General features: G+C 40.1%; 1 protein-coding gene across 2 annotated transcripts; it reads left to right on the top strand.

Moving 5' to 3' along the window:
- The first annotated feature begins 213 nt into the window (after nucleotides 1–213).
- LOC121445080 (ankyrin repeat and SOCS box protein 12) lies at nucleotides 214–11,034 on the top strand. 2 transcript variants are annotated; one of them, XM_041647078.1, is made up of 4 exons: nucleotides 255–338; nucleotides 4,641–4,717; nucleotides 9,510–10,359; nucleotides 10,787–11,034. In XM_041647078.1, the coding sequence occupies exons 3-4, from the start codon at nucleotides 9,564–9,566 to the stop codon at nucleotides 10,915–10,917; spliced, it is 927 nt and encodes a 308-aa protein (XP_041503012.1). In that variant the 5' UTR covers nucleotides 255–338; nucleotides 4,641–4,717; nucleotides 9,510–9,563; the 3' UTR covers nucleotides 10,918–11,034. The 2 variants fall into 2 exon arrangements, with proteins under 2 accessions (XP_041503011.1, XP_041503012.1); XM_041647077.1 differs by lacking the exon at nucleotides 4,641–4,717 and having other exon boundaries at nucleotides 214–338.
- The last annotated feature ends 1,470 nt before the right edge of the window (nucleotides 11,035–12,504 follow it).

Here is a 12,504-nt window from a genome sequence, read left to right as displayed (position 1 = left end):
GAGAGCATGTTTCAGCCATACCAGATTCCTATCTGTCAAACAGCCCTTCTAGGACTTCCCCATGGCAGTCCCCCCTCCCCTTGCTGGGATCACTCCCAGAATGTCACTGGTAAGATAACACAGCCAAGGGAGGGAGAAGGAGGGCGGACTAAAAATAGGCACCTAGAATAAATCAGCCCAGGGAGCAATGCCTAGTCTTTCCACTGGGAACCGAGGGGCCAAACAGCTCCAGCCTGGGTGGTAGTGGCTCTCTGAAGACAGTCAACAAGGACCTTGGTGTGTCACAGAGGGGCTAGGACTGCAACTTCCCATTCCGTGCAAGCTCGAGCTGAAGTCCTGTGAGTATCTGGAACCTAACTTTCTGTCGTAAGTCCTGCTCTTCTTGTTGGGGCCAGCATCTGGGAGCGCTTAGAAGGTAGAAAGGAAAGACTCTTTAGAAGGGAAGAAGGATATCATGTGAGCTTCTTGCTTTGTCTGTCCCAAAGTGTGTCTGTGATCTTTTGTTACTTTGTTTTGTATTGTTTGGGTCTCAGTTTTTTTTTAATTTCAAAAATGTTTTCTGTTTGATTTTGATGGTGGTGGTGATATTTGATACAGGATCTCGCTCTACCGCATGCATAGTCTTGCTTGAACATCTTCAAAGTGGAAATTCGGCCTCAGACTCCCTAGTGCTAGGAAACCAGGCATGGGCCACTATGAGTGGATACACGTACTTATTCAGGAATATATGTGGTTATCTGCCACAGAGGTAAGGTTAAAAGTTTGTTCATATGTCCCAACATGGCATTTGCATGACTGGGAGTTTACAGTAGAGTGGGCTTAAGGCCATAAGAACAGAGTTTCTTAAGATGGAATAAAGGAGGTGAAGAGTAATAATAGTCTAATAATGTCTTAAGGAATGTTCTAGCTCCCATGAAGCCATCCACTCTCCCTATAAGAGTTCTTACTCTGGGTACATGGATTCTAAGAAAGCGTTAGAGAACATATGAAGAGTTATTTAAAAAAAATAAACTTGGATAAATAAGCAATTGCCTGTTGTCGCCTAACTTTTAACCTCTAACTGAAATTCAGAACATTTTTCTAAGATAAAGGTAGGCAACAAGTGGTGGTAGTGTTACAATTTTGTATGACTTGCTCACCAGAATAAATCACAAACATATCATATTACAGTGTGGCAGAGGTCCTGAAATTACATTGACCGTCAACCACCACTTACAAATTATTAATAGATCTTGTTATTTACTATAGCTCACAGTGTTAAAAACGATTTGATAACCACATTTCAAGATAGTTGGTTCTTTGACCATGTACATATTACTTTATATACTAAAAGCACAACAGAAAGGACCCATGGACTTTGACTTTACCATTATCAGTGTCACAAAGGAAATGTTTTAAATAACTACACTCTGGAAATTAAAAAGAAACTCTTTGTTTACAGTATACATATATATTAACTGTTTATTAATAATCTAGAGCAAGGTAAAGCTACATAATAGACTCCTGGATTTTCTTGTTCTTATCTAATTGAGGCACACTTTACTCAAGTGCAAGCAGACATGACATCTTTCCCTCAGGGGCTCATTATAATATAAACTGTATGGTGAACTTATTGTGTGAGCTAGGTGAGAACCCAGCAGACCCAAGTCCCCAAAATGAAATGGAAAGAAGGGAATCTCCATAGACTGTCAGGAGAAGTGGTATGTCATGGGAAGGCTTATCCTCTTTGAGGAGTGGGTGGGGGGTGGGATGGGGGGAGTGTGAGGAGGGGAGGGAGTGGGAACTGGGACAGGTATGTAAAATGAGAAAAGATCATTTTTTTAAAAGTAATAAAATAAAATAAAAGTTCCTGAAATTCAATATGATACTCAAAAGCTAAAAGCTACAGGGTAACTCAACATGAAGCAAGAGAGAGGAATGCATCTATGCTTCATGTTACAGTCCAAGAAAGGGGGGTCAAAAGTAGAGAGATCTAGATTTTATTTCTAGTTCGGGTAGAATGCATCTGGCTGGTGTAAGGCACTTCACAAATGTATGAACTTCCAAGCTCTAGTTTCTACCATTTTTAAAATGAGGGTATTGTTTATGCCACTATGTGACATACCTTTGGAAAGCATAAGTTTGCAAATATTTTCTTGATTCGTGATAACAAGATAATTCACAATAACAATGATATGGTATTAGAAAAGTTCTGGGAATCCTCTAAACTTTGAATCCCCCATGTCTAAGGAGAAAAAATTAACTTATCAATAAGATCCATTCTAGCTCCGAGTTTTTAAAATATTAAGTAGGGAACAGTAATCATAGAAAACCACAACATATGTACTATAGTTGGTTTTCTAATTTGTTCCCTAAAGTAGTTGATGAAAAAGATCTATTATGAAGAAATAGGAGTTATAGAAAGAAAGTATTATAGGAGTAATTATTTCTCCCTTGAAGCATGAACTATCATTTGTGTCTATAGATGAGGAAACTTAACCACAAAGTAGAGAATAGTAATAGAAAGCAATAATCAAAGCCAGGTCTTGTAGTGCACCTCTTTAAACCCAGCATTGAGGAGGCAGAGACAAATGAATCTCTGTGGGTTCTAGGCTAGCCTGATCTACATAGCAGGTTCCAGGACAAGCAGAGCGTCATAGAGCGACTTTGTCTCAAGAAAATTTTTAAAAAGGAAAGAAAAAAAGAAATCAATAATTATCATAACTAAATCAAATTTAAATTAGCCTTCATTAGCATATAGTCATTGCATAATGTTTGGTTTCATAAGGGCATTTTCGTCCAGATGTGTCCTGTCCTTTGACCATAGGTACCCCATTGTCCTTCTTTCTTCACCCCTTACCACTCTCTTTCTCTAGTCCACTTCCTTCTCCCAGAAAGTCTCCTTCTACTCTGACTCACAGACTTAAATAATTTTAAGCATTATATAAAATCTCTAGGATCCACAAGTGAGAAAAATATAGTTCTCTGAATCTGAGAATTTTACTTTGTAAAATATGATGTCATTTTATTGCAGGAGACATAATCTTGTTTTTCTTTATGGCTGAATAAAGCTCCATTTGTTTACACATACCACTTTCCTTACCATTTATCTATTGTTGGATACCTAAGTTGATTCCACAACTTGGCTATCATGAATAGTACTATTATTAACATGGATGTGTAAATAACTCTGGTATGTTCACTTAAAGTCTTTCAGGTATGTACCCATGAGGGGTATTACTGGGTCATATAATAGTCCTACTTTACATTTCTTTTTATTCTAGATATGTATAATCTGATAGGTATATACCTAGCAAATATTTTCTCCCATTCTGTAAGTGGTGTCCTCATTCCATTAATAGTCCCTTTTACGGTGAAAAACTTTTAGTTTGATATAATTATATTTGCCAGTTCTTTGTAATTATTTCCTGTGCTATTGAAGTCCCTTTCAGAAATTCATTACCAATGCTGATCTCTTGAAGTGTTTGTCTTATTTTTCTTCTAGTTTTGAGAGTTTCAACTCTTACATTACTATCTTTGGTACATTTTAATTGATTTTTGTATAGGCGGAGTGATACAGATCTAGCTTCATTCTGCTACATGTGAATATCTAGTTTTACCATCACCAAATATTTTTTTACCATCACCAAATATTTAACAGGTTTTATTTTCTGTGGTTTAGGTTTTTATAATAGCCTTATTAAGAATCAGATGGCTGTAGCTGTATGGATTTCTTTCTAGGCCTTTTATTCTGTTGATGTGTCTGGTTTAGTGCTAGTACCTTGCAGTAATTGTTCCTGTGGCTCTGTGGTATAATTCGAAATAATCCTTTGATACCATAATATAGCTAGTTTAACCCAGGATGACTTTAGCTATTTGGGGTCTATTGTGCTTCAGTACGAATTTTAGGATGATATTCTTTGTTTCTGTGAAGAACATTGTTAGAACTTTATTTGAATCTAACTAAATCAGCAGATTGTTTTTGGTAAGAAGGCCATTTTCACAGTATTAATTCCTTCAATCCCTGATAATTTGAGGTATTTCTGTTTTCTACTGTCTTTGTCAGTTTCTTTGTTCAGTTACGTAAATTTTCACTAAAAATGACTTTTCTATCAAAAGTTTTTTCTAAGATATATCACTGACTTAGTTAGGGTTTCTATTGCTGTGAAGAGATGACATGACCACAGCAACTCTTCGGAAGGAAAATATTTAATTGGGGTGGCTTATAGTGTCAGAGGTTCAGTCCATTGTCACTGTAGTGTAACATGGTAGCCTACAGGCAGACATGGTGCTGGAGAAGCATCTAAGAGTCCTACATCTTGACTCACAGGCAACAGGAAGTGGACTATGGCACTGGGCATGGCTTTAGCATATATGAGACCTCAAACCCCACCTTCACAGTGATAAACTTCATCCAGCAAGACCGTGCCTATTCCAACAAACCACATCTTTCAATAGTGCCACTCCCTTTGGGGGCCATTTTCTTTCAAACCACCATACCATTGAAGCCATTGTGAATGGGATAGTTTCATGGTTTCTTACTCAGCATGTTCATTATCAGTATATAGGAAAATTCTTGAGTTTTATATGTCAATATTTTATCTTGCTATTACACTTAACATGTTTATCAATTTTGAGAGGGTTTCATTTTTTTGTTAAAGCCTTAAGGGTTTCTTGTGTATAGCATCATATGGTCCGAAAGTATGCAGTATGGGTAAGCTGACTTCTGCCTGTACAGGTAAGTTGATTTCTGCCCCCCTTTTTTATTTGTGTTCCTTTTATTTCTTTGTCTTATTAAAACTTCAAGGATTGCATTTATTTTTCCCATTTTTTAAAAAATTCTTTTTATTTATTCTTTTTTAATATTTATTTATTTTATTTTTTATTTTATTTTTCCATTCAAATATTTACACTTCCTTCCCTCCTCCCAATCCCCTCCTGCTCCCCCACACCTCCTCCTCCCTCTCCCTCCCTGCTTGAGAGAAGGCAGGGAACCCTGCCCTGTGGGAAGTCCAAGGCCCTCCCCCCTACATCCAGGCCTAGGGAGCTGTGCATCCATATAGACTAGGGTCCCAAAAAGTAAGAACATGCCGTAAAAACAAGTCCCAGTGCCTTTATCAATGGCTTCTCAGTCAGCCCCCATTGTCAGCCACAATCTATTCTTTGTGTCTTTGACACAACTCCCCCCACCAATAAAATAAAATAAAATTTAAGTGAAAAAGAAAAAAATCTTGTTATGGAAGCTATAAAGTGACACAGTGAGTCACGCAGAAGACCCTTTTATCCATATACCTTTAGGTGCAAGTGTTCATTGCAAATAGTCATTGGTCTGCTTCCAGGCCTCTGGGTTCTTTTACACTATTGATGCTTGATCCTCACTGGGACTCGTCTTGGATATCCTTTTGTTACTGTGTTGTGGAGATCCTGCAGCTTTGGGTCTGCAGGACTGGCCCCCTCTCGTGATCCAGCAGATCATAGATGGGGTGGATGTTCGGGCGGGCCAACTTGTAACCCTGATTTTAGGCCTGGGTAGTTGCAGGGTTTGGTCAGTCTCCCATCATGACCAACAGCTACCACCAGGCTGAGCTCTTTAGTACTGCTCCAGCTAGCTCATCCCTTGCAGGGATGAGCAAGGGGCAGGGCCAGTTTTCCTGCTTTCATACCCTGAGGCTTGGCTCTCCCACACCTACACATTCAGGGCCAGCTCTACTGTGTTGCCCAGGTGAGGTGCAGGGGCCACTCTGCTGAGTGCTGCAGCTGGTAAGGGACAGGGACAACTCTCTTGCTCTTATACCTCAGGGCCAGCTCTCCTCCACCCACATCACCATATGGCAGAAGAGGGCTGGGGCCAGATCTCTCATGCTTACCTTATAGGGACAGGTTCACCCATGCCCCACCTCCATCCCCATCAATAACGTCAGCTCTACTGTGCTGCCCAGGTGAGGGTTTAATGCTCAAGCTTAGACTTCAAGGACTGCATTTATTAAAAATAGAAAAATAAATCAACCCTTTATCTTTTTTTAATGGAAATTCTTTGAAATTTTCCCTATTTAGTATACCATTGGCTATAGGTTTGCCATATATTCTTTATTTTGTTGAATAATATTCTTTTTTCCCTGGTTTCTTCAGGGTATTTATCACAAAGGAATGTCAAACTTTGTTTCAAGTGTTTTTAGAAACTACTGATAAATGTTTTATTTCTTTTATGCCTCTGACATTCAACATTTCTATATTTTTCTCATCACTGAGTCCACTCTTTACTATAATCCTTTCTTGCATTTCCATGATTCTTGCCTCTTTTTTAAGTCAAGAATCAGATTTTTTCTTTCATATTCCTAAATATGACTTGGGAGAGTGCTGTTTGTCCCTATTCTGCCATCTTCCAATTCCATCTGACCTATATGTCATTAAAATAATAAAAGTGGAACTTGATCTAATTAGCTATGGAGAACCATGCTCAAGTACATTTCAAGCAATTATTCCAATTACTATCATTATCTTCTTCGTAGTGATAAGGAAGTCCATATTGAGAAATTAAGAATGCCCTAGGCCACACAGTTACATGATTGAAAATCAACTCCAGACCTATGTTTTGCCCCTACCACACATGGCCTCTTCATTTGCAATGGGGACAAAATAGATAGATCCCTATAGAACTTACAGTGCATTAGGATGTGAACATAAATTATAGAGGAATTAACTCCAAAGACATGTAGTGGCAGAAAAGAAGGAAGATATACATGGAGAGGTATCATTTTTATCCCTTATCACTGTATTTCAGAGTATAATTAGAAAAAGGTGAAATGAGGCTAGAGAGGTTAACAAAGGTATATGACATATAAAGCATTTCATGTGTAACTTGAACGAAATCAAAAGCATTGTTTGGGACTGGAGGCGCAGCCACTAAAGAGGCTGAGGCATGAGGTTTGCAAGTTTAATGCCAACCCCGCCTCAAAATGAAAACATAAAAAGAATGCTGGGGATGTAGCTCAGGGACAGAGCAAGAGCATGCGTAAAGCTCTGTAATCAATCCCCATTACTGAAAATAAGAAAATAAAGCAAAGAAAAGATAACTTAGTAACTGATTTAGAATAGATCACACTTGTATTTTTATATTATCATTTTAATCACAATACAGGAAAGATATTGAAAAGGGAAACTATAGTTAGGAGATTACTGTACTTGTTGAAGCAAAAAGACACCAGAAGCCTAGATAAAATATTAGAATGGGTATGAAATTCTGATGGCCTGGAAAAGTCTCTAGGTTAAAAAAATATCCACTAGACTTGATGGGATTGAATGGAAGTGGTAAGAGGTAAGGAACTAAGATATGTCTTGGAGATTTAGTTTGACAGGTGATAATGAACTGGTATCTAGATTAAGTCTCATGATAGTAATGGTCCCAGCATGATGCTGCTGACTTGAAAGTGAATATATGCCAGGAACTAAAAAGAGACCCAAGGGTGGGACAATGGTGTAATAACCTAGGAATCACTAGCATAAAGGTGAGGGTTAAAGCTAAGCTCTGGGACTGAGATGAAGAAGATGGAAGAAAAAACAGGGAAGTATAAATATTCCAGTGAAAAACTGTGAGGGGAAAAAAATCAGGGATTATGCTCCTTAAAAAGTCGATAGGGGTTTGTGAAATGGAACATTCAGTAAGGACAGATACTTCAGAAAGTTTACAAAGTGAGCAGAGGGTGGTAAAGTGCTTGACTAGCATACATGAAGCCCTGGGTTCAACCCCAATACCACAAGAAAAAAGAAAGAAAAGAAGAGAGGAAAGAGAAAAAGGTTTTCAAAACAGCCAATAGGTTCAGTCACGATGATTATACTTTTGAAAGTTGTCTTAGATTAAGGGTGGATAGAGTCACACTGCATAGAGTAGAGAAATAAATAGGCAGGTGTGTAAATAGTATGTATCTGTTTGGTAGAGAAGAGTGATTGAGAAAGGGGTTTCATTTACCAGGTTAGTTGAGGGAGAGGAGCTAGTGTAAAGAGGTTGAAAGTGTAAAATAGCTCATCTAGGAAGCTTTTGTGTAGAGGTAGTTATCTTTATCCTAGAAGCCCCACAAAGCATGAACTACTATTTCTGTCTTGTAGGTAAAGAAATTAAATCACAAAAAAGAGACTTGCCCAAGGTACCTTTTTAGGATCTTGGAGAGCTGATATAAACCTAAGTCTGTCTGATTCCCCAAATTCTACTTACATTGCACCCTAAGAATGAATAAATAATAAGACCATACACAAAGCTGAAGCTGGCAGGTAAGGACAGAGTGATCTCACTCACATACCTCATAATATTCTTTAAAAAGATATTTATTTACCTGAAGCTGCTATCAAACAAAACGGCGGGCTAGACAGTGAATCATGGAGCTTTGAGGCCCTGAGACCTAGGCTGAAGAATATGGGAAAGCAGGGAGAACTGAGCACTGCAAACCCTACAGCTCACCCTGATGCCATTACAACTAAAGGGAGAGAATATCACTTACAGAACCTAAGGAGGGACTGGAGCAGTCAGGTTTTAAGCTAAGTCCATAAGTAATCCACAGGTGGTTTTTTGAGGCCTAAAGATTATTGAAGGGAAAAGAGTTGAGGTTTGAGTCAAAGCCCTAGACTGCACTGGACAGAAAATGGGAGAAGACTTCAGTCAAAAGATGGCAACGCAGAAGGTTCTAAGTGTCAGCGATCAACGGTTTGGAGTAGTCCTGAGGGAGAAGCTATTCATCACCATAGAGAACTTGCTCTGTATACCTGCTGTTTCTGTCATCTACTGCCTTCATTTTGATTATTTTCATTGTGATGCCACCTCTTCATTTAAACAGCCAATACCCTTAGCATCTATTTCTTAGGTACCTTTCCTTCTGAGATCCATGGGGTCTTAGTCTGAGAGGGGAATACAGAAAGCTCAGGAGAGGGATATTGGTGTGGTCATGGGTGAGGGGATGTGAGGAAGTTGAAACTCAATTAAAATGCCAACAGGTGGAGTTGAGAGCTTACCCCATGAGACCGTGATTGGAGTACCCATGGACAAGAGTTTCATGCCATGAATTCTCACTCTATTGAGCTGCTCACTGCCACACCTAAGCTAACTCATTAATGTCACATTCTCAACTGAGGAAGATACAGCTCCCACGTCTCTAGCTGCGAGGTATGGCCTATCAGCAATAGGCAACTACCAGATGGATGGAGGGCCTTTGTCTTCACTTTATTCACTAATGGCACACAGACGAGTACAGATGTGTCTGTTTGGAGATGAGTTCTAATTATGACCTTCTTGAAATCTCCAAAAACTCAGGGAAAATTTCCAGGAGTTTCAAGGGCAGGCAGAGTGTATGTGAAGTCTCCAAGCTGTGAAATGATCTGGCTATTTTGATAGCCATCTTGAGTCCTAAAATTGAAACTGAGAAACAGGACACCCATGGATGAGTATCCTTATGGCAAAGGTCAGAGAGTAAACATAGAGTCTGGCATTCCCGATTTTTGATAGGGATGTTTTTTTGTTTTTGTTTTTGTTTTGTTACCCATAGATCTAGAATTGTGGCTTACCCACAATGAGAACAGTCCTATTCCAATAAACCAGAATGAGTCTCATGGACATCGCCAAGATCTTCTCTCTTCTGCAGCCTGAAAAGGAGGAGGAGGACACTGACACAGGAGAGAAACAAGCTCTCAATCAAGCTGTGTATGACAATGACTCCTGTACCCTGGACCACCTTCTACAGCAGGAGCGCTATAAACGCTTCATCAATAGCAGGAGTGGCTGGGGAATACCTGGAACACCCTTGCGCTTGGCAGCTTCTTATGGCCACTTGAACTGTGTGAAGGTCCTCCTGGAACATGGTGCTGATGTAGATAGCTTGGATGTCAAAGCACAAACACCACTTTTCACCGCTGTTAGTCATGGTCATCTGGAATGTGTGCGCGTACTTCTAGAAGCTGGCGCCTGTCCTAGTGGTAGCATCTACAACAATTGCTCTCCTGTTCTTACCGCCTCACGTGATGGTGCTGTTGCCATCTTACAGGAGCTCCTAGGGCATGGTGCAGAGGCCAATGTCAAAGCTAAATTACCAGTGTGGGCCTCAAACATAGCTTCATGTTCTGGTCCCCTCTATTTGGCTGCAGTCTATGGGCATCTTGACTGTTTCCGCCTGCTTTTGCTCTATGGGGCAGATCCTGATTACAACTGCACTGACCAGAGTCTCTTAGGTCGTGTTCCACAGCCTCGCACACTTCTTGAAATATGCCTTCATCATAATTGTGATCCAGAGTACATCCAGCTTTTAATAGATTTCGGAGCTAACATCTACCTTCCATCGCTCCCCTTGGACCAGACCTCACAAAATGATAAAGGCATCAAATTGCTGCTGCAAGCCCGAGGTGAGTGGTGATCTTGTACACCCCATAGCCTTCTTTGTTGTAGGTCTCAGGGTTCCAAATCATCATCTAAGTCCTTTCCTCTGGGTTGAAGTAGAGACAGCTCCATCTTCGTTCTCCTGGGGTCCTGTGGAGAAAAGGTTAAAGATTCCACATGAGTAGAAGGGTCACTAAGCTGAGGTATATAGAAAGCATTTATAGAATTTCTGCTCTTAGATCTGCCCATGACTGGTTGTTTTGATGCCCTGAGTGTCTCTTCTCTAGACCGCTAGTGTTTCTCCATTGTTACCTTGCATTGGGGGATGGTTGGGACAATTCTTAGAAGGGAGAGGGCATTCGGGCTGTAGTAGCCATGGCAGAGTAGATTTAGGCTTGGAAAGGAAAAGTACTCTGAGAATTGATACTCATAATCTGTTTTTCATTGCCGTAGCCACCCCGCGGTCACTCCTGTCTCAGGCCCGTTTAGTTATCTGCAGAGCCCTGATCCAGGCCAAACAGCCACAAGCCATCGACCAGCTGGATATTCCTGCTGTGTTGATTAGCTACCTCAAACACCAGTGACAAGTTCTCAACCTTCCAAGGAACCCGTGATACCTCTAAAAGACACCTGGTAAACCAGGTAGCTTGAATATAATATGCCTCATGACTTCACTGATGTATTACCCTCCATAATAAAGTCCCCAGCAAAGGAATGGTGTCTGCTGTTTGTGTGGGAATGGGGGAGGGCCCCTGTGGAAAGGGTTTGTTCTGCCATAGGGAAGAATGGCCAGAAGTCTGGTCCTCAAAAGCACAGGATGAAGAGAGAAGAAACTGGCCCATTGTGGCACCTTCTCAACAAGACTCTTGGTAAGAGTTCGCTGACCTGGTATAAAGGCTTTGAAAAATCCAAGTATGTGGACGTAGGCTTGGACTCCAAGCAGTTTCTCTAGTCTCAACTTTAGCACATGCTGACTATTCTCAAAGTCAATATCATTATCTCTATCTGAGCTAGGGGATAGAAATGTACACCCATTTGAATAGAGCACAATCTTCTATGATACGCGAAACACAGATTCTCTGGTTGACCGGTAAAAAACACATGGACACTGGATATTTCAAAAGATTTGCAATTGAGACTATTATTGGTATATACCAAATACCCAAAAATGAGGAGGGGTTGAAACAACCCCATTTTCTACATGAGGTTACAGAGATACTGGCAAAATTAAGAGTCTATGTTTTGGGTAAACCATATCTCCAGACTACTCATAGGTGTTCTTTTTCTAGTTGCCTCGGTTTGAGAAACAGTGCCTAGGTCCTTTTCTCTCCCCAGACCTCACTATTCCCTTCTAGACAATGGGCCAAGGGTTGGGATAGATCATCTCAAATGCCAATAACTCTTCCAAGACTCTTTTCCCTATGAGGTGTGACTCATAAGTAGAAGCAGCATTACAAAATTCAATCTTCCCTTGGCCTTTTGTTTCTTGTTGTTACTGACCTCAGTGAGATTCTAGTACCCACATTTCCTAAACTTTCAGCTGCTGCCAATGTTCAGGCAGGCCAAGTCGAAGGTACTTTAAAACTTCAGGTGAGCTCTAGTTCCGTCCCTCTTTTGGAAAAAAAATATAACAAAGTACAGCTTCCAGCTTCTAGGCTTCTTGCTCGCTCCTTGCTCACCTGTCCAATGAGTAGACCCTTTATTGAGTATAAAAGCAGTGCATGATAGGCAAAGAGTAGTGTCTAGTAGAATGACCCCCTTCCAGTGCTCTGGCTCGTAGATAAACTGCTTCAGAACTACCACTTACTCTGTTTTAGCATCCTTGTCCTCACTCAAAAATGAGTCATTCTTTCTAATCAGAATCGCCTGCTTTTCTGGAAATTATATTCCTAAAAATTTATGGGTTGGCTCCACAGAATCTCCCTATTCTGGGCTAGCTATTGTATTTCAGAAATCATATAACCCAAAGTTTCTTTCCTTTTGTCCCTACACTTGCCTTCTTTCCTGTCCATTCATTTCTCTTTAGTTACGTTTTCAACCTTAAGTTTATTTTTATCTACATGTAAAGCATTAAAATGTACATGTATCTAAGTACTACATGATATTCCAATACATTTTATACATGGTCTAATGTTTAAGTCAGGTTACTAATATTATTTCCTTAAATATTT

The sequence above is a fragment of the Microtus oregoni genome, unplaced genomic scaffold (genome assembly GCF_018167655.1).
Source record: "Microtus oregoni isolate MIOR12 unplaced genomic scaffold, Mior012 000155F_ref0000269, whole genome shotgun sequence".
NCBI lineage: Eukaryota > Metazoa > Chordata > Mammalia > Rodentia > Cricetidae > Microtus > Microtus oregoni.
Note: the sequence above shows the minus strand (reverse complement) of the source record. Positions and strands in the feature narration are given on the sequence as shown.

Bases quoted from the DNA above. Each gene is read 5' to 3' on its own strand.
- LOC121445080 (XM_041647077.1), top strand. From the start codon at position 9,564: ATGAGTCTCATGGACATCGCCAAGATCTTCTCTCTTCTGCAGCCTGAA. The intron at 10,360-10,786 runs GTGAGTGGTGAT...TCATTGCCGTAG, and splicing joins ATTGCTGCTGCAAGCCCGAG to CCACCCCGCGGTCACTCCTG.